The sequence below is a fragment of the Podarcis cretensis genome, assembly GCF_951804945.1.
Source record: "Podarcis cretensis genome assembly, chromosome: 6".
NCBI lineage: Eukaryota > Metazoa > Chordata > Lepidosauria > Squamata > Lacertidae > Podarcis > Podarcis cretensis.
The window spans coordinates 32,128,700-32,156,293 of NC_137175.1; the positions used below are offsets into that span (position 1 = coordinate 32,128,700).

General features: G+C 42.9%; 1 protein-coding gene across 1 annotated transcript in view; it reads left to right on the forward strand.

Annotated features, from left to right (window-relative positions):
- Positions 1–345: 345 nt before the first annotated feature.
- NDRG3 (NDRG family member 3) overlaps positions 346–27,594 on the forward strand; it is a 46,650-nt gene continuing 19,401 nt past the window's right edge. Inside the window, exons 1-3 of the mRNA XM_079980186.1 lie at positions 346–486; positions 14,128–14,232; positions 16,505–16,540. Of these exons, the coding sequence (XP_079836312.1) occupies positions 14,176–14,232; positions 16,505–16,540 (93 nt within the window). The 5' untranslated portion in view covers positions 346–486; positions 14,128–14,175. The remainder of the gene's footprint in view (positions 487–14,127; positions 14,233–16,504; positions 16,541–27,594) is intronic.

Below are 27,594 nucleotides of genomic sequence, written 5' to 3' on the forward strand. Positions count from 1 at the left end.
GAGCCCCACCCCCAAAGTTAACACCTCTGAAAGGAACAACAAAAATTACTTTCCCTATGCTATTCGACTGCTTAAGTGAAGAAAGATTAGTGCAACAGGGGATGGAAGGATGGTGAACTTTACTAAATAAACAAATCCCCGAGCTCAGGAGAAACATGTTCTAAAATGCTCCAAATGCACCTGACACCTTGCGTTTCTACCAAAGCGCAACTGAACCTGTTGCAAATACTAAAACCCACCCTAAACGCCGCTGCCAACCCAACTCATTTCCCTCCAAGCCGAACGAACAATATTCTTTTGTGGTCCTAAACATTGACGCGACTCTGCGCTTGCGCGAGAGCTGGGGAACTCGCACCGAGGCGCAGCGCGCCTGCGTAGTCGCTTCCCCATACATGCTGGCATTGCTGCTGCTGCTGCTGCTACTGGGAGAGGCAGCTGCAGCGGCTCAGGTTCACCTGCGCGGTCGTGTCTTCTTGGGAGGAGGAGGTAGGTGGCTGCTTCTAGGCTGTGTTTTGCGCTGCTCGCTCTGGTGCCTCCGCGCCCGCTTTGCTTGCTGTGGCTGCTCCCCTTCTGCTTTGGCGCTGGGGCGGCGCTTGTTGTGCTTTCGGAACTCCTCGGGTAGCGACTGAGGCGCGACGCCTCTTCCCCTCCGGCCGGAGTATTCCGCGTCTTCCGCTCCCTAGTCTCCCTTCGCTTCCCTGCCTCTGTCCCCGGAGAAAGCTGGCGGGAAGGTCTCGGCCTTGTCCTCCCTTTCTCTCCGTTCTCCCGGAGACAACATTGAGGCGCGCTTTGGGGAGGGAGGGGTGCGGGTGTCCTCCTAAGCGGGGGGCTACCTGTCGCTTTGGTTCCTGCTCTGGCTGTGCATTACTGGGGCATCCCGGGCCCCTTCGGGTGATGCAGGTTTGCACCGTGCCCGTCTCAGCTGTGGGAGCTCAGCGCGCCGCCCGAGGGCAGGGTGGGGGGAATGCAATGCAGGGAATGCAATGCTCGTATCCGACCACCAGTTAAGTTAGAGTAAACGGCGTCGTAGTAGACTCTCCCTGGGAGAGTTACTTGGAGAGGATACGGAGGGTCTACGGTGCTGCTTTAACTCGAGCATTGTAGGGAAAGGGAAACTGCCTGGGGACCGAGTGAACAGTTTAAGGCTGCGATCCTAAATAGGAAGCCCCGTTGAACTTCCGTCTAAATGTTCATTTGGGATCGGGCTGTGAATCTCCCTAGGATAGGCAATTTCAGCAAAGGGTGTTTTTTTGCGCCTTGCGCGGGCCGTTTTCACTCTTTCCTCCATTTTCTCCAGTGTGCGTGCGTGTGCTGTTCTTGTTTTTCTTTGGAGAAAGAGGGAAATGTGCCGAAGGCTATTCATATAATCAGAAGCATTTGTGGCGTTTGCAGGCAATTCCAGGAGAGTTAATGAGCAGCCGCGCTAGGCATCCCTGCTTGCCGGGAGGATTAATAGTTTTGAGTGTTTTTCCATTCAGATGTAACTACCGTTGTATCTAGACTGGGCTGTCTTCGCATGGTTCAGAAATTGTCATTTTAACCGATGGAAGCTCGTTACTAGTTAAAACACACACTGCAGCCGTATTGTTAGCGGGTAATCTTTCCCACACGTACATAAAAGGAGGCAGCCCCATGCCTTTTGTGATGGCCTTAGTTACTGGTTTTATTTTTATTTTTGAAGGTGAGGGATTGTTATATGTTTAAAATGGGTGTGTGTGTGAGGGGGTGCTAATAATAATAATAATAATTTATTATTTGTACCCCGCCCATCTGGCTGGGTCTCCCCAGCCACTCTGGGCGGCTTCCATAAAAACCAAAAATACACTAAAATATCACAGATTAAAAACTTCCCTGAACAGGGCTGCCTTAAGATGTCTTCTAGTGTATCTCACTGAAGGTAATCCCCCATAATTGAAGTAACTGTCCTATTCAACAGATTACCGGGTAAATAAGGCACTGAGGAAATATTTTTGAAGCTGGTTAATGAACATGTTTCATATAGTAGAGGAAATTGCTTCTATGTTGCTTGATTCAAGAGATGTTTCTCTTTGGAGAGCAGCTGTGCTTTAAAGCTAAATTAAAATCCTACATTTGCACCTGGGATTGATTGCTGTGTTGTGCCAATTACCAGTTACAAGTTGGTTTAAGTGGTAACTAAATCATCTCTAACATATGTATGTTAAGTACAGTAATTGACTGGTGCAGATATTTAAGCCTGCATCTCTGTGATGCCCTGGAGAGTGTCCCAAGGGCCATAGGACATATAGGAGTCTCTTGGCCATGGTTGAAGATAGAGCTTGATGTCCAATCCTGCCCCTCTACTGTTACCAGAAAAGAAGGACCCAACTCCCCAGGTTCATTACCTGCCAAAGATGAATGAGCTGAGGCAGAAATCAAGTGAAGGCAATGAGCACTTTTCTGGTAATACCACCACCACAGAAAGCCAGCAATGCCTTGCCCTAAATGACTTTGGAATTCCCAAGATTGGTAGTGCTGAAAGGGACATGTTAAAGGTTGTTCGTTCAGAGACATGTCAGGAGAGGACCAGAAAATCAGCTGGCTCTAAAGTCCTCCTAGTTCCCTAATATCCCCCCAGACTTAGAGACATTTTAGACCAGGTCTCCTTTTCCTTCGTTGTTTCCAGTGAGAGGGTAAATGTAAAGTAAACTTCTCTTTGCCAGTGTAATCCAGACAAAGCTAAGGATGGTCAATTAAACCAGTGTTTCCCAACCTTGTGCCTCCAGCTGTTTTTGAACTACAACTCCCATCATCCCTGACTAGCAAGGCCAGTGGCAAGGGATGATGGGAATTGTAGTCCAAAAACAGCTGGAGGCACAAGGTTGGGAAACACTGAATTAAACCACCTTTGGATTCCCCTGCTACCCTTGGGGACACACCTTTAATTGCCCTCATGCTTCTTCACTATCAATTGTTTGTAATCCTACGCATACATACACATTCCATGGAAATAAATGAGACATAATTATCTAAAAACAGTGTTTCAAAGTAGGCCATCAACTACTTTTAATATTCTTAATCACTGTCTCACTTATATGTAATACTTTTTGCAAAAATGATCTGGATATCTGAGTTCTTTTGTGGCTCAAAATGCTGCTTATTTTCTTTAAGGCTAGTGCCCTATATGGATAGGGAAAGCTAGATAGTTTACTTGGCTACTGAAATGTTAAATGCTAGTTGGATTCTACAAAAATAATCTGATATGGAAACGTTCATACAGGTTACTGTTTGTGCGATGCTAGATGTATACATGGAACTTTATAAACAAGTGGATTCTTGTACCTAGTAGGTCTTCCCACCCTGTAATAAATTATTGTTTGGATATAGGCACACTGAGCTAAGGTGGAAAAAACCCCAGTCAATCCTAAATATGTCTATTCAGAAATGCATCCTGATTAGTTCAGTGGAAGTCGCTGGAACTTACTTCTGTGTAAGTGTGTATGCAGTCTATGTGAAATGAGCTGGAGAGAAGTTCTCATAACTAAGCCAGCCTTCCCCAATCTGGTGCCCTCAATAGCTTTTGGACCACAACTCTTACGGTAATTATTCCTGGCCATTGGCCAAGCTGGCTGGAGCTCATGGGAGTAACAAGGGTGTACCTAGGGTTGGCCCTCACCAAGGGTGCAAAAATTGTGCCTCTCCACTCTGGCTTGGAGTGGCTAGGAGCTCGCTGTTCCACATGCTCCCTAGGCACCTTGGTGGAGCTCCTTGCCAAGGGCACAAGGTGTTGGTTGGGCTCTTTCCAAGAGTGTAGGCCTCTGGGAGTTGTAGTCTGAAAAAATATTGAGAGCACCAGACTGAGGAATGCTGATCTAAGGTTGTGCTTCTGAGCTGCGTACAAGCACTTGTTGATACTAGGTAAAGGAGAATGGAGGTGCACTTTTTGGACAGCAGAACCCAATTCCTTGGATAGGTAAGGCTTTTCATAATGCATGTTGCTCTGTGCTCTATTACTTTGTGTCTTCCCTAGTGGATAAATTTCCAGCCAGTGCTTCGGTAGCAAGAAAGAGTGATGGAGTGGAGGATGGTGTAACCTGATTGTACACCATACATAATTTTTATGGGAAATTAAAGCAATCATACATTGATAACTGACCTAGGCTCTGTAGAAATTAATCACCTCTTCTCACCTCTCTTGAGGTGTGAAAATATAACAATTACAATTGAACTGAACACTTAAAGTCACGTCCTGTAATTTCTTCATACGTGATTATTTAAAACAGGTTCAAATATGTTTACAAATTTGTAGCTGTTGATTCTCTGAAAATAGGAGACTGCTGTTCAGAAGCTTTGCTGCAGGGATGATTCAGTATAAATAAGTTGGCAATGGTACATTTTCTTCATTGTAAGCAGGATAATCTCATGAAGGGTATTTCTACAGGTCGGTTGCATGGTTTATGACCTTGACTGCAGTAAAAATATACTAACAGCTCTCATTTCTCCTATATTTTTCCCTAGTCCAGAAGTCTCCCTTCCTTGTATTTGTGTTCGCTACCCATTTCTCATCATTTTAGTTCATATGTTCCAGAGTAAGCTTGACAACATTTATTGGATTTTATGCTAATTGGTAGCCAACCCTCTTGCTACTGCTCCTGGTGTTAATAGCCAAAATCAGATCACAATAATGTTTAGTCACTGCAAGTAATGACTTATTTTATCTTCCAGTAACCAGCAAGTATTTTCAGCATGGTATGCTAAGCTTCTGGTGACTTTGAGATAAGGAATAATAGTCACTCTTAAATAGAGATCTTAAATGAGTTTTTAGAAGTAAACATAATAAAGGCACTTAGCAAGAGGAGAACACCATACTCACTTCATTATTTTTCACCCTACGAAAAAATGAAATCACTTGCTCTTGAACTGACAAATGTATTAGGCTAGTTCTCAAAGCTACCAACTCCCATGGGTTGTTTTCTTCCTGCATGTAAAGCATTTTGGGATCCTGCTGTTCTTAAAGTATAAGTGAGATGAAGGCTTCTCCTTTCTTTTCTGTCCAGATGTGGCGTTGACCAGTAAGTGTCTTGTGCTGGGAAACAAAACATGCTAGAGGAGTATATTATGTACTTTAATAAAACAAAACAAAAACAGCCTTGCCCTTCTCGGTCAGCTTTCACATGAGGCACCGAGTAAGTCCTTTTTATAAGCTGGTGCTTTTTGTCAGCTTATAAAGGGCTTAAACCTCTGCTCTCATCTTACTTTCTGAGAGGGAAGAGAGAAAAGGCAGCCCCCACTTCTATTTAAAATAGTTGCAGCAGCCTGCCAATCCCGCTTAACATGTTGTGTTTCTCTCCAGTAATCTGATTCTCAGGTTTAGTTCTGCTATGCTGTGTCCCTGTGAAGTCTTAATCTAATAAAAAATCTGGATTTATTTACAAAGAAGGAATATTCAGCACATTAAGAATTGTTACATCAGGCACCTAAAGAATGTATTTGTTGCAGAAAAATATAGTATTAAAACCACCCTGAGATTTCAGGTATAGGGCGGTATATAAATTCTAATAATACTAATGCTAATACTAAATTAAAAAAACCCAGTGAACTATAACCCATATTTAAACAGATTTATAAAAACCTTCATAAGACATGTATGGAAAAAATAGTCGCTTAGAAGTGTGAAAGGAAGGAAGCTTGCTGCTGTGAAATGAAGCACAGGTTAGAAGTATAAAATAATAAGAGGTTATATTAAAACAAAGACTCTGATGACACATGACCTGTACAGGCAGTGATGACAGATTAACACGTGTCCAAAAGATGCACGATTGTGCATGGCACCAAACCTGGAAGGGACCCTAAAACGTGGTAGGGTGGAGCGAGCTTATACGTGCTCAGAGAACAGAACTCCTGCACAGTTGACCGTACTGCGAATACCCCAACACCAGAAGTTTGAGAGTGGAGATTAAACTGTATATTGGTGACTCCATTCCTTTGGAATTAATGTAGTTTACATCGCAAGACCTCAAAGCCTCATCATAATTTTGAATATGTTGAATTTGCAGGTCCTTGGCTATCTTACCTGGCCTTGCTGGGTGGGGCTGATGGGAGTCAAAAACATCTGAGGGCTCCAGGTTAGAGATAATTGTAAACCTAGCTGGTTCATGGACAGTGCTGCTCAGAGACTTCTCAACATGAGATGAGTAACTGCTACTGTAAATATATCCAAATGCACACACTAGCTCTAGTACTCTGTGCTGTTGCTGCTGCTGCTGCTGCTGTTATTTCTATCCCACCTCAAGGTAGCTTAGAGATAAAAACAAGCACTAACAGCACAAGTAAACAATAATTAAAAAACAATTAAACAGTGATAGAATTATACAGAATCTATTAAACCCATACAAAAAATATTTTTCTAACCTCAAAATTCTAGGCTGCCAGCCATATAAGCTTTCTCTACTTCTAGCCATAGTTGCCAGTTCATTAAAAAGTTCTCAGCGACTTAAATGGACATAATGTCTTGCACGCGCGCGCGCGCGCGCACGCACACACACACACACACACACAATGAATTATGTACAGAGATGATAGAAAATCTCATTTGTTAGATGGTCTCTGCATTCACTGATCATTGTGCCATTGGCCTGGATAGTCTGAGGACTCTCCTGGTTCTATTGGTTGCGGTTCCCTGACTTAAAGGAGGCAGGGAGAACTAACTGGGAGTTTGCACACTTTCGGAAGAGGCATTTACACTGAAAAAAATGTTATGACGACAACAATAGTTATTCAGTTACACAGAAATGTTGTGTTCTGCTCTAATAATATTTCCCCCTTGCAATTGCCCATTCTCTCTAATCAAAATACTGTGTATTGTAATACAAAGAGGTAAATTCAGGACTGTGTGTGTGCTTTTATTCTGTCCAAGTGCAGAATCTGGTTGTGGGAACAGAATTTAGCATCCTTAATTTTCATTTTAAAAACAGGTTTTGAACTGAGTGTATAAGATTTTGTATGTTCTCAGGAAAGCTCTTGTAGTGAATATAAGTTTGAAAAGATACATGAAAATCTAGGAGAAACTTAAGGATATATAATTATGGCATTACAAAGGGATAATTGTTTTTCCCATGGAGAGAGAACTATATATAGTAGTCTCTTACCTACATACACAAACATTGTATAATCCTGGTAGACAGCTTGCTTCTGATTTCAAGAGCAGCTATTCATTCCCCCCAAAATATTGAATCTGTGTCTTTTGATATTTATAAAATACCCAACTAGGTAAGAAAAAGACCCTGCTGGCCATTTGATTTTCTGAACAGAAGGCACTGTAACCAACAGTAAATGTATCTTTTGTGAAAGATATTGAAAGATGAGCTTCCAGGTGGAGCAAATGAGTTATGATTGATGCACACTTTTTTGACTGTGACTTGAGTTTACATTTATCCAACCCATTTAGAGTTAAAGAAATCAACTTTCCCAATATACTTGCTGACATCCTGATTTGCATCGATATTTCCACTTACTTTAGTGTATAATAAATCCCTAGTTATTTTTCTTGAATTGCTACCTTCAGCAATATAGGGGATGCTCCCTCTAATAATTCATTGAAATCTGTCATCTTTAGCTCAGACAATGTAGTGCTTCCTCCAGTACCATCTGTCCTTTCCATTCTGGGGACCTTATATTCAGTTGTTGGCATTGCCTGCACCATTTTCCCACTGCCTTCCTACATTTCCTATATTGTGGGCATTTATTTCAATTTACACTCATTCATCCTTCAAACGCACTGCCCAGGCTTGCGCCCCAGGAGGTCATTTCAGTGCTACTAACACAGCAGTTTAACATCACACACACACACACACACACACACACACACACACACACCACAGAACCACCACACACTCCATTGTCTCTTGAGGCAGAAGGCTGCCTACTTCAAAATAATTATATTTGATCATTTGGTGGCTTCTTGTTCCCAACAAGTTCTGTGGTAGTACAGTGGTACCTTGGTTCTCGAACGACTTGGCTCCCGAACGGCGCAAACCCAGAAGTGTTCCAGTTTGCAAATTTTTTTTGGAAGCTGAACATCTGATGTGGTTTCCGTGGCTTCCGATTGAGCGCAGGAAGCTCCTGCAGCCAATCAGAAGCCATGCCTTGGTTTTTGAATGGATTAAGTTAGACAACCAAGGTACTACTGTACAGAAGTAGTCAGGTGAAGATCAGGAGCAGTAATCATAGAATTGTGATCAACCTTAGCTGTTCATCACAAGCCTGCCCACCTCACAGTGCCTCTATATTGCAGCTCCAGCACTTAAAGCGTGGGGGGCGGCTTTCACTCAGCAGACGTGAACCTGGCTGTTAAATGAAATAAAGGGATAGGAAGTAGAATTAGCAAGAGTGGAGCAAGAAAGCGAAGCAGAGTGCGACCGATTTGATTGGGTTGTTTTTATCACCAGGTCTGCGTCAGTTTAATGAAATGTATATATTGTATGGTTTTGGACATGGTTTTGCACATGAGAGAGTGTTGACAAGTCATAGGCCACTGTGGAACAGAATGCTGGACAAGACGGGTATTTGGTCTGATCACACACAACCACACACAATGAGTTTTGCAGACTGGATTATGTGTACCTGTCTTCTATAAGTTTGAAGATTAAAATACCTTGTATTGTTCAGGTTTTACAGTTTAAGGTGGGTACAAGGTACATCAGAAGTCAGACTTGTGGGTTCTTTGGAGTCCTATGTGTTGGGCGTTTGTTAAAGGAATTGTGTACTCATATGGTTGGTGGGTGGTTGATGGAGAACCCTGGGTGGGAGACAGGGAAATGTTGGTCTCCTCGGATGAGAGGCTGGGAGGAAAAAGGAGGGACCACAGGTGACAGCTGGGAGAGGTTGCTACCTTCTGTGGTGGTAGACACTGAGAACAGCCTCTAGGAGAGGACTCCATATTTTACTTGTTCTGTTTGTTGTTGTTGTTGTTTTGTAGCTGTTATTGTATTGTGAAAAACTTTAGTAAAAAATATTTTTAAAAAGCAAAACTCGGACTTATGACTTTACAGACCACACGTAAGGAACAAACTTTGGCTGCATGGTCTGAAGCAAGACAAACCAGGAGCTTGGGTTTGGACATAACACTCAGCCAAACTATGGCTTAGCTCCAGGTTGTGTAGCAGCAGCAACATAACTGAGGGAGGAGCGAAGTGGCCACAAATTTTGCTGTGACCACCTGCGTCGTTGTGGGTTCATGCTGGGGCGTGGTTCGGCTTAGTGATACATGTGAACCAGGCCTTAGATTTGTAGCTGAACTATGTTGACAAATGGAATTTTCTACCGTATGTTCTGCTCCCTTGTGCAGGTGTTTACAAGCTGCTAGTGTAACCGAGTAAGAGCTTTTTTCATAACAGGCAGAACAATCTTGGTGGTTCAACATTCCCTTTTATATTCCTGATCATTTGCATGATGCAATCATTATTTTGTCTCTTTTATCAAGGACTCTAGTTTTTGCTTTTTAAAGCCCTGCTCCTAAACCTCTGGCTTGTTTGTTGGTAGATAAATTCTTTCAGTATTGTGTATGTTTTTATTTTGGTTTTTTTAAAAAACAAATTTTTTATATTTAACTTCTCTGAGACTTTTTCTAAAAAGCACCATTATTATTATTATTATTATTATTATTATTATTATTATGCTATCCTCCTAAACTAGCACATCTTCCTCTTTGTGCAGTATACCAAATAATTCAGTGCATTTTTCAAGAGTGGTGCAAAGTTGGTGACACAACTTTAACTATTGGGTAGGTGTAATTACAGGGGACGCAGGTGGCGCTGTGGGTTAAAGCCTCAGCGCCTAGGGCTTGCCGATCGAAAGGTCGGCGGTTCGAATCCCTGCGGCGGGGTGCGCTCCCGCTGCTCGGTCCCAGCGCCTGCCAACCTAGCAGTTCGAAAGCACCTCCGGGTGCAAGTAGATAAATAGGGACCGCTTACCAGCAGGAAGGTAAACGGCGTTTCCGTGTGCGGCTCTGGCTCTGGCTCTGGCTCTGGCCAGAGCAGCGATGTCACGCTGGCCACGTGACCCGGAAGTGTCTCCGGACAGCGCTGGCCCCTGGCCTCTTAAGTGAGATGGGCGCACAACCCCAGAGTCTGTCAAGACTGGCCCGTACGGGCAGGGGTACCTTTACCTTTTACCTAGGTGTAATTACTCCAGAAAACATTAACTGTAAACTGTTAATAGGACTAATCTGCTTGTCTTTCTGTGTCAGAATAGCTTAGTTGGTAGAGCATGAGACTCTTAATCTCAAGGTCATGGATTTAAGCGCCACATTGGGCAAAAAAATTCCTGCATTGCAGGGGGTTGGAAAGATGACCCTCGTGGTCCCTTCCAACTCTACAATTCTGTGAGCTAATGACTCTGATGTTTGCATTTGGTTCCATCTAGATGTAGGGAGGTATCCAACAAAATAGTTCCATTAGTGCAATAATAATAAAATAATTCTCTCCTCATTCTGGGGTTTTCTGCAACCCAGATTTGGGGAGGTTATTGCAGGAGGAGTAGAGAGAGGAGAAGTTCTGTTGCACAAATGCAAGTTCTTGTGCTAATGGAGCTACTTCATTGGGTATTTCTCCTTTATGTGTCACTGATGACTGATTGTCTAGTGTCTCTTGGTTACCTCTATAGCCATCCATCACTCATATCTCTAGTGAATATAGCATGTCCCTGAGATAACAAGCAACTTAAAAATCTTGTCATTGAAGCATTTCCAGGACAGATCTAGGAAAATTGCAGTCAGTTGTTTCAGATGTGATTTCCACTTTGTTTATTTTTATTTTTTAACTTTTCCTCATAGTTCAAAAATTTGATAGTTAAATCTTGTGGAGTGCTAGGTGCTGCTCTGAGACATACCTCCAGATTAAATGTAGCAGCAAGTTTTTTTGCTGGGAAAGCCTTCACTGATGTAACTTGCTCCTTTAAATATGCGAAGAGGCAGGTTTCACCTTCTAGAATGGTTCCCAGCACCATTCAGTGTGTTGTTCTCAGAACTTTGGAATCATTTTTCTGTGGTTATTTCAAAGTCTAAGTTTAGGCTCTGTGGGAGTTTCCATCACCTTTCTTTTAAGTCCTCCACTGCCTACTCAGTTGGGGTTAACAGAGCTGGCATGTCTGTTTTTATGTCGACTCTCCTTAGTCCAAAATGAGTTGAGTGACAAAAAACAATTCCAATTTTGATCTAGAGATGGCAGCAGAGCCCCCTTTTGTCTCCTTGCTTTGTTTACTGCCTCCAGGCACAATTTGTTCTAGGAGGATGCTGTTCTAGTGGGGGCGAAACAAGACTTTATTTCACCTGGGCCAAGACCCAGTTTTTGCATATTTGTGTACACAAACACACAGAGGCTGGGAGCCTCAAGGGCACCCATCTGGAGGCTTCACCACCCTCTATTAAGTTTGTGTGCTTTGGGCATCGGAGGCTTAAGAACCTAAATACCAGTCCCAAAATAAGGGCTAGCAGGGTTTACGCAGGAGAGCTTTTTGGCCAGCCTTAGGCCAGTCTTCTCTTCCATATCCACAGAGAGCACACACAGTTGCCTTGGAAACGTCAGCCGACTATATTTACCAGTTGTGGAGAACAAGGCTTGAATTCCCCCTGGACACTGTTTTTCCACAGCACCATATGTATAACGAGTTATATTCAATCATTCCAGGTGTTAGACCTGTAATAGTATCAACTCTGGAAAAAAGTGTGTTAGAGACATGAATCTAATTATCAGTAGCAGCGTACACATTAAGGAAATGGGAAGGGTTTTGTTAATTCCTTTCTGGGAGAATTCACAAGTGTTTATGGACTCCGGTGATAATTTCTGGTCAAAGCAGAAAGACTGTCCGTATGGCTACACCTGCCTAATGTGGAATTTAATGTTGACTTCTCTACGGACTGTTTAAAAGGCAAATTGCCCTCAAACACTATCAACTAAAAGGTGATGAATGACAGAGGTATTCATTTGAGAACTGCCCGTTTAATTGACACCTGGATATTTTATAATCCAAACAGTAAAGATGCCGCTGGTTTTTTAACGGTGCATCAAGTTTGCACTAGATTGTACCACTTATTTATCAGCAGTTTATTTTTAGTGCTACATTTACCTGCAACTAAAACTCAGTTTCAGGGTGTGTCTTCAATTCAGACACTATTTGATGGGACCTGTACTCTGCTAGTTTAGGTACACTTTTAATCACTGGATCCTGTCCCTTTAAATATAGTTATTGTACTGTAATGGCTTTTCCTAAACCTTTGTCCTTTCCCTGCCTCCTCCCTTCTTCTTGCTCGCTAATGGGATTGCAAGTCAGTACTCCTCTTCTCTTTCCCTTCCTACTCTCCTCTGTTCTCCTGCATGCCCCCACCAAAGACCTCCTTGTCTTCAAACCTTCCTTAATTTTACACACACACAGAGATTTTTACTCCCCTTCCCAGGGACCTGTCTGATGCATCAGCAGGTTACATTGTTTGCGAGTGTTAAATTAGCTATTTGCAGATAAAATTGAAAAGAGTTCAATTTTAAACAGTGTTCTTAAACTCTTAGGCAGTTGCAGATTGAGATGCTTGCAAGGCTACCATTACAAGCCTCTCACCATTTTCATTAGTGAATCATTTCACCAGAGGAGGAGACAGTGGCAAGAAAAAAAAACCTGTTAAAGAAATAGCAGGTTTTCAACAGTGCCAACACACATTTTGAAGAGATTAACACCAAGCTAGTGGTGGCAAGGAAACAGTAGCCTTATTTTACTTATTCAAAACTATAGACATATTTAAACATTTTGTGCTTAAAGAGGCAGTGGTGGATCCACTCCTCAAATAGCCCCCACCCTAGACCAGTTGCCAACATCCCTTTATTGACAAAGGTGATAGAGAGGGGGTTGTAGAGCAACTGCAGATATTCCTGGAAGAGACTGATTAGTTCTTAACCTGAGGTACTATTTCTGGGTTAGCGGAGTCTGTAACCTGAAGTGTCTGTAATCTGGATCGAGTACAATCTGGGTACAGACCTGAACTGAATTGGGTGCCCTGTTGGGCGACCTTTATCATGAGAGGGACAAGAGGAGTGCAACCTTATTACTTCTGCTTGATCGCTTAGCGGCCTTTGAAACCCATCAACCATTATATCCTTCTGGACCAAATTAGTGAGATGGGTGTTGGAGGCACTATATTACAGTGGTTCTGTTTGTATCTTTAAGGTTGTACCCAGCGAGTAGCACTGGGTTCGTGTTTCTTGCCTCCCTCCCCCAACATTTGTGCTATGGGGTTTTGCATGGTACTATTCTCTCCCCAGTTCTATTTAATAATAATAATAATAATAATAATAATAATAATAATAATATATTATTTATACCCCGCCCATCTGGCTGGGTTTCCCCAGCCACTCTGGGCGGCTTCCAACAAAACACTAAAATACAATAACCTATTAAACACTAAAAGCTTCCCTAAACAGGGCTGCCTTCAGATGTCTTCTAAAAGTTTGGTAGTTATTTTTCTCTTTGACATCTGGTGGGAGGGCGTTCCACGGGACGGGTGCCACTACCGAGAAGGCCCTCTGCCTGATTCCCTGTAACTTGGCTTCTTGCAGCGAGGGAACCGCCAGAAGGCCCTCGGCGCTGGACCTCAGTGTCCGGGCAGAACTTGTATGAAGCCATTGGATGTGATTATTAGGAGTTTTAGAGCAAGGTGTCACCAGTATGCTGATGATACACAGCTCTACTTCTCCATAACATCTGAATCAGGAGAGGTCATGAGAGCTTTGGACCAGTTTCCAGATGCAGTGGTGGACTGGATGAGGACCAATGATCCTGGGAAGGTTTGAGTTCTTTGGGTGGAGTGTTCACATGTTCATGAAATTGGGTTGCACTTCCTCTGAAGGAGGAAGTTCGTCAGATTAGACCTCTGGTCTACCGATATTTTAGCAGGGATGCCTTGCAGGAGAGGTCATTTGTTTATGATTCAGTCAGGCATAAATAATGCCTTCTTTAGTGCTGCATTGTGAAGGGAGCAGGTGCCTTTCTGTTCAGGAGGCACGAATCTATTCCGTGGCTGTGTTCAAGTACCTAGTCCATGCTTTCAATTCATTCTGTGGGGTCCTGACATCTTTTTCAGTGTTTGCAATCTTAACGCTGGTCTTTTCTCTTGCTCTCTCTTAGAGTGTTTTGCTGTTTGAAAGCTAACTAACGTCAGTGTTCTTGGTAAACATGGAAGAATTGCAAGATGTCCAATTGACGGAGATCAAGCCCCTCCTGAATGATAAGGTAATTCTGGCTGTGTTTGAGCATTAGCAAAGCACTAGTCATTTTATGTTATCTGTGAGCGGTACATAAGGGTTGTGTGTAATTCTGTACTGTTTGGTATTAAGAAACAAAACTTAAAGTTCTGAGAAGCTCTACGTATTTTTTTTGGTAAAGTCCATCACTTGAATAGAACTGAACAGAACTCCACCCCCTAAATATTATCTCTGTTGTCTTTTGCCTGCCCTGTTGCAAATTATAGATTGCAAACTCCCTGGGATGGGTGCTCTTCCTTCTGTTGTAGCTTCCATCATCTCTTTGAACATTGGTGATAAAGAGTCCTACGACACTTTAAAATAAATAAGTTTGTTGGGCTAGAGTCCAATGCATCAATCCATAATAGCACGGAATACGTAAAGAATGAGCTGTAAAGATAATACCATACACTTTCAGACCAACGTCTGATGAAATCTCCAAAGCCGGGGTGGGGTGGGATTACTGGTTGGGAAGGGCAAAGGACTTCAGTGCCCTGCATTGTTTCTTGCCTTTCCCTACAAGTAGCATAAGAAGAATGCATTATGCAAGAGTAAGTGGAAGAGCACTTCTTGCAAAAGGCAGACCTTCAGGATTCTTGATTTCTCTATCCCTTGATCCTCAGGAGTGGTTGGCGGGGGGGGGGGGGGCTTTGGTGCAGGGAGGGCACACGAAAGCCCATTGCATGAGTGGAGTTGCATTCACTCTTCTCAGGATCCAGCCTATTAATTATGATTTCAGCCTTTCTTTAGTACATAATTTGAGGTACCTTTCACAAAGAATGCATAGGATATCTTTCTCATTTCAGTTTTAACTTTGGTTCAGATCTTAGCACTCTCCAAGGGTGTGCAAGTGTGTGGGTGAATAGTGTGATCACTAACTTTTCTACAGTGATTTACAGCGATGAGCCAATGTTTCCCAGCTATTTCTGCAAAATCCAGTCTTACACTGGTCTTCTCTTTTTAGCTTGTGGGCCGTCCGGTTTTTCCTCTCGCTACCATGTCTGTCTCGTCCACTTACTATTTTAACATATTTAAGTTTCAACTTTTAGATGCCTGCTAAAAAACTTTATTCCATCAGGCTTATGTGGGCAATTAAGAATACATATTTCCATAATAGCTGGTTTCTGGTTTTAACTTTGTATGTGGTTTTTATTGTATGGTTTTATATATAATTGTTGTAAACCACTCTTGGGGTTTTTAAAGAAATGAATGGCGGTAACAAATATTCGTTTTACCAAGCCCACACACTGCAAAAAGTCTTTCCTCTTTTTAAAGGGAGTTGAACTAGTAGTTTTATATCAATATAGAAACCATAGCCAGATCCAGTGATAAATTACATAGTAGCCAGAGGTTGAGTGTTTTGTCTAAATGACCATGCATGTTTAAGAAGTTATATAGGAATACAGTCATACCTCGGGTTGCGAACACTGCGGGTTGTGTGTTTTTGGGTTATGGACCGCTCCAAACCCGGAAGTACCGGAACGGGGTACTTCCAGATTTTGGTGCTTGCGCAGAAGCACAAAACGATATCACGCGCATGCACAGAAGCGCCAAATCGCATCACGCACGTGCACAGACGCGGCGCTGCGGGTTGCAAATGCGCCTCCTGCACGGATCACGTTCGCAACCTGAGGTATGACTGTATAGAAAACTACCAAGTCAGACCACTGATTGGTCCATCTAGCTCAGCATTTTCTTCAGTTACTGGTAGAAAACACCCAGGTTTTCAGTTAATTATTTCCTAGCCCTTCATGAAGATGCCAGGGATTGAATCTGGAACTCTGTGCATGCAAAACATGTGTTCTAAACTTTTGCATGAACTGAGCAGCAGCGCCACCAGTTCCTAATATATATTGACTAAATGTTGGAATGGAAATAATTTTGAATGGTATTTTCACAGTTCCTTTGAAAAATGAGCAGGTTTGTCTATGCATGAAAGTGTTTGAAAATGATTATTTCTGGGACTGATAAATGTGTACCGACTCATGTGGAATTGTGGCACTTGCCTCTATCCTTGGCAGTTCATACAATAATTTTGTTTCTGGCATCAGCTGTTGCGTGTGGAGGAAAGCTAATTGTAATGACATCGTCCTTTGCATTTATTCATACTAATGAAGTACAAGAAGCTTCAATTCTGCCAATAGTTTGCTGCAAAGTGATATGACGGAGCAGAGTTTTCAGAAAACTCAGCTGCAAAGCAAAGTTTATGAGGCTGTTCTGGAATCTGGGCTATTCATTGGCTCTTATTCTTATTTTGACAGAATTCAGCTCGAAACTTCCAGGACTTTGACTGTCAGGTAAGTACCTGAAACCAAAACGGGCATGCATTGTCAGGCTTTCCTTGAAGAACGACAATGGATCTCTGTTGATCAGATAGTTGCCCGAATTAAAAATAAAAAAGAACTTGAGAAACCTAAGAGTCCATTGGCTCCCATATACCTTTTGCTGGTTTTCTGTACATTTAACAGTGTTTTCGGCAGTATGTGTTGAACAGGCCTTGTCTGCTTCCAGATCTTAAGGGCCAGATTTTGGAGTTGATCACCATGGACTTTTGAAGCACCATAGAGTTAAATTACTGCAGTGGTGTGTGTGTAATTTTTGTAAGATGCAAATCTGTGTTGAAGCTCTACATCTCAGAAATTAATGAAGTAGGAAGGGCTTGTAATCCTCAAACCATAAAGTGGTGTTTTCAGTGTTTAAAAAATTATTATATGAAGTAGCCAGTTTATTGCATTCTGTGGCTCGGCCTATTGTCCTATCTTGTCTTAGCCACATTGGCAAGATACAGAAAAACGGAAATGCCAGGCCAACCACAAAAGGTGGAATTAGGAACAAAATTGGATAGGACCAAAAATGCAATATCAGTTGCTACTAAAATTTGTACAAAAAGTAAAATTTGACTTCAATTCTACAGTTCTTCCCTTGGAAGCAGAACATGTTTCACTTCCTGTTAAGTGTGTTCCATTTGTAAATCGAGTCCCCCACTGCTATGGGAAAGCACGCCTTGGTTTAAGAATGCTTTGGTTTAAGAGCGGACTTCCGGAACGGATTAAGTTTGTAAACCAAGGTACCACTGTACAGGACAATGCCTTAACATCCAGCATTAGATTAGTTCTAAAGACCAAATGCATTTGAATCCCCAAGGAATCTTCTTTAGTGATCAATGAATGTATACCATACAATTTTGTCACCCGAAATTAGTATTTTGGCTGATCTGCATAGATAAGGGGAGCTGGCCAATAATATTCCTGTATGCACATGGTAACCATTGAAATGTATCTGAAAAAGGTGATATCTTTCTACTAGTGTCCATCCATGTTTTAGGGCATCTTCCAGATTTCTGGTTATCGATGTCAGCTATCCACCATCATAGATTAAAGTTGATTTTTATTTTTTAACACATTTTGGTAGCAATTTATATTTTAAAAATATATAAATTCCCTGTTTTGGGTCTTAGCCACATCTGTCCTGAAGGTAGGAATGTCACTCTACTTCTGGCTTAAGAGCTTGTCTTCACAGATGTCTTGTCAAACATGAGCAGAGTGTGATGTGAATTTTAACCAACAATCTTGATATGGCATCTGTACAAGGCATGGCTAGGAATTGTTAACACCTGACATATGCTTAGAATGACTTTGAATTAAAATGGGACCAGAATCTCAGCTTCAGGGCGCTAAGATCAGACAGCGGTGAAATTGAACATCCTTTTATGCCCTTTGGCTTGACTTGAAGCTCCCTCCACTTACCTCATTTGTTGGACCAGTTTGGTGTTCAGTGTTGTGCAAAGGTGAATTTAAGTTTGAAAAGGATTTAAGAGAATCTCTCAAGCATTCACACACACACACACACACACACACACACACACACACACCACCCAACCATCCCAGCATAACTCAACACAAGCAGGCACAGAAATAGAGAAAATGCACATTTGAGAGCTTATGAAAATTACCCAGGGCAATTGCACTATAATTAATGTAAAACAAAACTGGTGAGTGTGACATGAATTGAGCATAAACCAGGTGATGCTTGCCACTTCTTTTTCTTAATCTTCTAGAGTGGATGAACAGTGAACTTGTGTCCATAGCAACCACTGAACAGGATGTTCCTTACTGCCACTTTATTAATTTTAGCTGCTCCTAAAATTGAGCTATGTACAGCCTTTGTGTGTTGATAAAGCTTCTTTGCCTTGTATGATACGAATGACAACTTCTGAGGACTGCCTGCTTCAGCCTTTTATTTACACAAGTTAAACACTGCGCATGAATTACAACATATTTAAGAAGGGTTGCGTGGGCAAGATTGAATCTTAAAATTTCCCATAGCTTTTAGCTGCTTCAGGCTAAGGTGCTCTTGATAAGCCAAAGAACTACACAGTAAGATATAATGTACCTCACTGGAAAAACAAATGCATATATCCTTTATTAGGTTCAAGTGGCATTCCACTATTTTAACCTAGGTGATGTCCCTTTGAGTCAAAGACAGTGCAAATGGTCTCTCATACCTGGGTTAATTAGAGCGGCACCATTTATAGAAATCATGTGGGCACACCAGAAGCTTAGGCATAGATGCAGAGGGTCTCTGCAATTAGATAATGGTAAAGGAAGGGGACATGCTCACATTTAGCTTCAAAGGAAATTTGAGGGGGAAAGGAAGTGGGCAGCTGAGCAAGCAAGGACTTTGAACTGCATCTTAACTCCTTCAGCTGTCAAATACTGAATCTGCATGGCTAACACACTTTCTCATAGATAATAGTCACATCAAGAATTTTGGAAAGAATTTACCGTATTTTTCGTCCTATAGGGCGCACCGGCCCATAGGACGCACCTCGTTTTTTGGGGTGGGGAATGAATAAAAAAAAATTATTCCCCCCCCCCAGCCGCGGCTGCCGCCCCAAACCTTGCACACGCCTGCCCGAAGCACGGGGAACCCTCCGGAGTGCTCCGGCTCCACGTGCTTCGGGCTGCAGGCTGCCGCCCCAAGCCTCGTGCGCCCGGCGGGAGCTCCTGCCGGGCGCGCAAGGCTTGCAGACACTCGCCAGAAGCACGGGGAGCCCTCCGGAGGGCTCCGCGTGCTTCGGGTGGCAGGCTGCCGCCCCAAGCCTCGCGCGCCCGGCGGGAGCTCCTGCTGGGCGCGCAAGGCTTGCAGACACTCGCCGGGGCTGCAAGCTGCTGCCCGCAAGCCTTGTGAGCCCGCAGGAACTCCTGCCGGGCTAGCAAGGCTTGCGGATAGCTTCCTGAAGCCTGGAGAGCGAGAGGGGTTGGTGCGCACCGATGCCTCTCGCTCTCCAGGCTTCAGCGAAAGCCTGCATTTGCCCCATAGGACGCACACACTTTTCCCCTTCATTTTTGGAGGGGAAAAAGTGCGTCCTATGGGGCGAAAAATACGGTAGTTCTGTACCATCAGAACCTCAGGCAGCAGCATCTGTCAAAACTTTAATGGATATTGCTTCCTTATATTTGACCGACTCCACAAGACAGCTGTTAATGTGCATCCGTTGAACATGTATGCTTTGAAGCCTCTACTAGGTTGAGACCTGCAGGAAGTGCCTTGGAGCCTGCCTTTATGTAGTGGGTTAACCTTGAAAATAGGTGACAGTCCCAGGGAACATTCTGAAAGCACATGAGGCAGCAATTGTGTGAAAAACTAAGCAGTTCTGGGTCTAGTTGTTGGCTGGTTATGAGACAATATGGCAACCTTGAATCTGAGTTCTATGTTTGTGGAAGAATGCCAGATAGATAGATACTATCAGAAACAGGGATTGCCACTGTGATGCCCCCCACATGTTGCTAGGCTCTGACTCCCATTATTGGCTTCGCTGGCTGAGGCTGATGGGTATTGAACTCCAACAACATCTGGCAGGCACTTCATAGATTACAGTCAGACAAAGCCATTGAGATTTTGTTGATCTATTCACCAAGAGATTATTGGACTCAACCTGGGAAAAAATACTTCAGGTTGCTACAAACACTTAACTGAAGGAGTCATTTTCATTGCCACTCTAACAGAAACCATACCCCCCCCCAAAAAAGTGTTTGTCTTTGTTCCTGAAATAATGTGTTCTTAATTAAGAATGTTCTTTATATCTAAAGTCCAGTGTTACTGGTGTAATAGCTGCTCAATTTTGTTTTCCTTGGGCAGCTCTTAAATAATTTGCATCTTAGACTTCGCTTACAGATTATTGTTCAAGTAACCATAATCTGGGGGCAAGTGGCAATTGCTTGTGGGTGAGTAGATAAGTGCGAAAGCCACTTTGTGGATGCAGTCAAGGTTCTCCAGATAGGAAAGAGCACCAAAAAGAGTTTTGGCTGACTACTTCACTTTCTCTTGATTCTCTGAGGGTAGAATAGGGAGGAAGCAGAACCACAATAGCAGCTCATATCATGTGAAGGGCCCGGCTGAGACCTGTTTCTCCTTTACTAGAAACAGCACTGAATAATTGCTGGGGTGTGTTCTGTCCTGACTGGACAGAAGAAAATAGCCTCAGTTTTGTGTTTCCCCCTAGAGGTGCTCTTTATGAATGAAGTCAAGACCCTATGGACTCATATTTGTATCATGTGGAGTAGCTTTGCTATTAAATATAAAATTTGATATCTCCAGGTTTGTGCAACCTAATTCCCATTCTTATATCAAACAAGATATCATGTTGTGACTGGAACCTGCAACAAAATGTCCCAGTGTATCCTACTTCCTAAAAGGAGTTACAGTGGGACCTCGGGTTAAGTACTTAATTCGTTCCGGAGGTCCGTTCTTTACCTGAAACTTGAAGCACCACTTAGGCTAATGGGGCCTCCCGCTGCCACCGCACAATTTCTGTTCTCATCCTGAAGCAAAGTTCTTAACCCAAGGTACTATTTCTGGGTTAGCGGAGTCTGTATCCTGAAGCGTATGTAACCCAAGGTACCACTGTATTCTGCTCAGGTTTCTACCCAACCATTCCCTCCAATCAGGGTTTTCTCTTTGCTTCCACCTAGCAATTCCACTTTTTGTTCCCAGTGTCACTCTACAACCCATGGCAACTAAGCATGCTCAGTCCTCATTGGGGTTCTGCCCCCTTTCGAATACATTTCATGTAGGGTTGCCATATTTCAAAAAGTGAAAATCCAGACACAAAAGTTGTTGAGCTTTTTTTGAAGTTTTAAAACTATTTTTTAGCTTCCTATATGGGCTGCTTGGATATGGTTTTCCTGGACATTTTAACTGATTTGCGAAAATTCCACCCAGATGCCATTTTTAACTGATGAATCCTGGCTATGTCTGGGAAATTCTGGACAAAAAGCAGCCCTATTTTAGACTTCTCAAAAAATGTGAGGATACCTTGCTCATCTTTCCCAGCAGCTCCAATCTGCCTGCAGTCACTTTGCTACTTACCACCTGAGCTTGCCATTGCAAAGAGTGGAGTTTAAAACTCTTCTTCTTTTTGCGGTTAAGGCTTGTTCTCAATTAGCCAAACCCTGCTCAGACCATATAAACTTTTAAATATATTTCTATCCCTTTGTACAATTGAAATATGAGAATGTAGGAGCTTGTCCTACTTCTTGAGCAGATGATAGATTAAATGATCTGCAAGGGTTGTCTGTGGGTGAGCAGATGGTGTCTGTGACCTCCGCTGCTAGTAAAGTCATGGGAGCATCTGCATTATTGTGCCTGTCTTTAAGAGTTCCGTGTTACATTTAGTCTGCCTATGCTTCTGTTTTGCAGTTGCTGCCAGTCATATGTTTAATCTGACCTAATCGCTAACACTTGGAACAAACCTTATTATGAGGGACCTAGGAAGCATTGAGCAATGAATAAGTGAATAAAGATGAGCAATAAATGTTTATATTCTGACACTGTCCACAGAACAAGGTTGGGACAAGCAAGGTTCTGAGAGATTTCACACAAGGTTCTGAGGAATTTCAGCCAAGGAGTTCCTTCCATGGCTACTGTCTAAAAACATGACGATTACTCCTGAAAATGTGAATTGTGTCCAGGGCGGCTGTCTACCAACTCCATCTGGTACGCAGCTAAGACCCTACCTGCCCGCGGACTGTCTCGCCAGAGTGGTGCATGCTCTAGTTATCTCCCGCTTTGATTACTGCAATGCACTCTACGTGGGGCTACCCTTGTAGGTGACCCGGAAACTGCAATTAATCCAGAATGTGGCAGCTAGACTGGTGACTGGGAGTGGCCTCCGGGACCACATAACACCGGTCCTGAGAGATCTGCATTGGCTCCCAGTACGTTTCTGAGCACAATCCAAAGTGTTGGTGCTGACCTTTAAAGCCCTGAACAGCCTTGGTCCTGTATACCTGAAGGAGCGTCTCCACCCCCATCGTTCAGCCCGGACACTGAGATCCAGCACCAAGGGCCTTCTGGCGGTTCCCTCATTGCGAGAAGTGAGGTTACAGGGAACCAGACAGAGGGCCTTCTCGGTAGTGGCTCTCGCCCTGTGGAACACCCTCCCTTCAGATGTGAAGGAAATAAGCAGCTATCCTATCTTTAAAAGACATCTGAAGGCAGCCCTGTTCAGGGAAGTTTTTAATATTTAATGCTGTACTGTTTTTAACATTTGATTGGGAGCCGCCCAGAGTGGCTGGGGAAACTCAGCCAGATGGGCGGGGTATAAATAGTAAATAAATTTTAAAAAATGCTTTGTGCTTGTCATGAGCCCCATGATCACAACTGGTTCAGGGCAGTTGCTGGAAGAAGAGTCAGAGGAGGAGGAAAGTGGAGAGTGCAGAAGAAGACTGACACACCAACCCACTCCTGTTTCCTTTAGAGAGGGGGAAGGGGAGGCAGTCCTACTGGCTGCCTCTCAGTCCCCATTCATGGGGTGGAGGGGTTCCTTATCAACAGGGTGGGTGTCAGTCAGACAGTGGGGGAGGCTGGACAGCTGGAATAGCCTCTAAGCCTGTGTCTCCAAGTGCGTCAGTCTTGTTGAGTGACTGTCTCATGAGTGAGCGCACGAAACTGCTCCTCTAAAAGATGTTTGTAATAACTCTCTGAGCTCTCGAGGCATCACAGAAACTGTAGAGATTAGTTCACTTCTTATGTGGTGCAAATAATGCTACTGGTAGTCCTTTTAATTTGGAACATTCTTTTTCTAACCCCTTAGGGTAGCTAACTTGTTTTTGGTCCAAGGGCTGTATTGTTACATGGTCAGCCCTATGGGGGCTGCAGGTCAAAGATAGTGTGGTCAAGGTGTAAAAGGATGTGCAGTGAGAAGTGCAGTTCCCAAGGCTGCCTTCACAAAGGCTCTCCCTTTAAAATAAAAAGAAATATTCAGTATTAAATTGAGTAAAAAAAAAAAAAAAAAAGCATTTAAATTTTTTTGTCTAGGTCCCTGGAGGCACAAAACATTTGAGTAAAAAAAGAGCAGATCAATTATTTTTTTAAGTTAAATTCTAAATTGACAAATTTGGTGGGCCCGGCCTTCCCAAAACGTTTTGGCATCATAACATCACGGTAGGAGATCCAACTCAACTCAGTTGAAAGATTTAAATAAAATTAAACATTATGGGTGAATCTTGTGGAAGCCACAAAAAACTTTGGGGGCTTGATACAGCCCATAGAGCATTGTTTCAGGAGATTGTAGTTATGCATGGGAATTGAGGGAGAAAGGATGGAGATAGTTATGACCACACTAAAATATTCCTGTCCAATGCTCCTGCCTTGCCAGGTATTGATTTTGCATGAGGAATTCATGACCCCAGCAGGCAAAAAGAGAATCTGTGAAAACCCCAGCAGTGTAATATATATATAACCTATCTATATTAATTGATTACATTATGAAACATCACCAACAATGTTTCAGAGTAGTTGCCATGGGTGTTTGATGATAACAGTGACAGCCATTATTTCAGAGGCACAGATGAAGCTGCAGGGGAACGGGGCGGGTGGGGGCCGCTTACTCCAAATTGCTTTGGACTTCATGCATTTATTGTTTCACAAGATCTACTGGCTGCTATTTTCAGAAATTGAAGGACACCTTGTCCATGCCTTTGCTTCCTTTCCTTCTGTTAACATCTGTAGTAGTTTGCTTATAACAGCAGGAAACCATAGGAGAGGCATATTCTATGTCTCTCATCTGTCAAGGTGAATGAACATCAAGATGTTTTCCCTTTCCCCAACCAAGTGCCCTTTATTTATTTAAAGTATTTATAAGCCCCACTTTCATATAATATATCACAAAGCAGGATATGGAATGAAAACACAGTAGTGAGAGCTAGTTGGCAAAGAATTTCAGATTTGAAAAGGTCTGTCTGAATAATACGGTTTTCAGAAGGTATCTAAAAACAGGGGTGACTCCTGCCAAACCCGTATAGACAAGGAGCTCCACAGAGCAGGGTCAGCCACACTAAAGCCTTGGACTCTACAGTAATTGCAATCTGCTCTTGTATTGGAATGTGCAGTTCCAAAATGCAACAGCTGGATTACTGGTTGGGGTTCAGTTTAGGTCCCATATATCCCCTGTTCTCAAACAGCCACACTGGTTGCCAGTTTGTTTCTGGGTTCAATTCAAGGTGCTTGCTCACATTAATGTTCAAAGCCCTAAATGACTCAGGCCCCAAATACCTGAAAGACCATTTTCTTCCCTACAGACCCTCTCAGATGATTGGTATGTTCTTCCACCTTCAAAAGCTTTGAGGGGTGGTGACCCTGGAAAGGGCATTCTCTGTGGCAACCCTTAAACAGTGGAACTCGCTCCCTGCAAAGGTGCATCTGGCAACTTTATTATACACATTCCGACGAATGCTGAAGATGCACCTCTTTTCCCTGGCTTTTGATGCTTGTGCTCTATATCTTTAGGACCCACTGTATTTGTAAGTTGCTCTAAGCTGTTTTTCATATTGCCTTGTTATGTTGTGTTTTAATGTTGTAACCCGCCCTAAGACCTTAGGGTGAAGGATGGGTAACACATATAGTAGTAGTAGTAGTAGTAAGGCCAGCCAAACCTCAGGGGCACATGGGTCCACCAGAAGTGCCCCATCAGAAGACCTCAGTGATCAAGGCAGAGCATGAGGAATCAGGAGATCCTCAAGGTCCCTTGGGCCCAAGTTATTTAGGGCTTTCTGAATTAGCACAAACCCTTGAACCTGGTCCAGTAGCAGACTGGTAACCAGTGCAACTCTTTCAGACAGTGGAGTAACAAGTTGCCATCAGCCTGCTCTTGTGAACAGTTTGGCTGCTGCATTCTGCACTACCTGAACATATTTTATAGCTAAAACAATGCAAAATAGACACTCGTGGCAAAAGCTTATCAGAACAAAAATGTATTCACTTGTTTCCAGAAAGTGTAGATAGTGAGTACCTATTGTATCAAAAGGAATGTTATTCCACAAAATGAGGGAGCCATTCTGAAAGCCCTGCTCAGTGTTACTGCAGATAAACATCCAGGAGAAACTTTCCTACAGACCACGGGGATCTACTGGTATACAAGGGATAAGGTAGTCTCTCAAGTAACCTGTTCCTGAGATTTGCTAGTGCCTGGTAGCACACTGGCAGCCAGTGAAAATCCCATAAGTGAGGTGCTGTATGCTGACGGTAGTTTGCCCCACAAGCAACCTAGCTGCTGTAGTCTCACACTGATCTTATTGCAGTAATCCCAACCATTGAATTCAGGGAAGGTGCTTACTTCTGAATAGACGTCCATACGGTTGTGCTGTAAATAAACATATTTCTAGGGCTTATCCTTTCTGGTCTTCAAGCAGCCACATCTCCAGATTAAACAGATTCCTGACTTTGATGAAGGAATAGATTCTTCCCTCCTAAATTGCCCTGTTTCCAGTTTATTTTTCTAAGAGCAGCGTTTTGTTCAGACTAATTTGCTTATTGCTCATAATTTTGAAATCTATATTTTGCTGAACAAGGGATGCAGGGATTGGAAAAATTAATCAACACAATCTTGGTGTAGGAACGCCTTCTGGTCCAATCTTTATAAGACTAGTTCCCCAAAGCTGTCTCACCTAAGAAGTGGTTTACTGATTTCAGAGTGGTTTCAAGCTTGTACAGTATTGTGTGTTCTGGGGAAGACTTGGCTTCACCTCATTCTTTCAGCGTTCTGCTGTGGTAATTTAAAAACGGATGTATAAGGCAGCATGGGGCCCAAGCAAAGTTTTAACAGGGATGTGATGTGTGCAGACACAATTGCTGACTGGACTGTGCCCTTGGGTGCATGCTGTGTGTTTGAGGACTTCACATCATTAGATTGCATATTTTATCTCTTGACAATGCTTGGATTTCACAAAGCATCACTCTTAATTTACACCTTGATCTATTTATACAAAATACCATAGAAACCAGTGCCTGCTTGCATAGACTGTGCTGTTTTTCTATTAATATTTCAGCTCTGTGTGGGTATGAATAATTTAGTTCAGTGTGCTAGTTTTAAAATCTGAGCAACTAGCTTCCCACAGTTCTTCTGAACAAACATAACTTTGTGGCCACAAAGCAGTAAATACGTAGGCTATCATAGTCATGTGAATATTTTAGTTTCCTTGTTACATCCATGTTCTGCATTTCTCCAAGGAACACAAGATGGAATGCATCATTCTATTCCTCCCTATTTTATCCTCACAACAACCCAACCCCGTGAGCTTAAGCTAAGACAAGCTGACTGCCCCAAGGTCACCCCTTGAGCGTTATAGCTGCCTGCATGGGGATTCAAACCCTGTTGTCTCAGGTCCTAGTCCGATGCTGTATCCACTACTTCAACACACTGAATCTGAGGACAGATTTTTAAGAAAGAAAAGCAGTTGGGATGAATTGGCAACTTACCCTTCTGTCCTTCTGTCAGTTGAGAGTCCAAGGAAAATCTACAAGTGAAGAGGACTAAGGTCATATGCTGTGAGGAACATAAGCAATCTTGCTCTTGCCCTTGCTCTGGATTGTTGAGCACATTGTAAAATTTATTAATTTGCCCTTTTCTCACTTGAATAGTGGTTGGTTCCATTCCGCTGTAAACATTTCCCTTGCTGGTCAGGAGCCAAAGATGTCATCTGCAGAACTCTCTCTGTCTAAATGCTTTTTAAAGCCAAATGGGCCAGTTGAGTCTGGATTGTGCTAAGTGTCTGTAACAGAGATTTATTTGCTTTGATTGATTGTTCTTAAAAGCTTGGGTTATTGTGTATGCTGAAAGACGACTTGGTGTGAAGCCTTTTAGGTACCTTGGTCAAGCAGGGCATAACAACTAGCTCTGGTACAGTATGGGGTAGTTTTGTTTTTGTTTGGGTAAATGCTGGGATGGGTAAATGAATTCATCAGTTGGCAGTTTTGATAGGTGAGTGGAGCCTGCCCACCTGACAATCACGTGAAGTCATTATGACTCCAGGTGACCCGTTTTTCCTTTGTAGTGCAGCAAGCCACATGG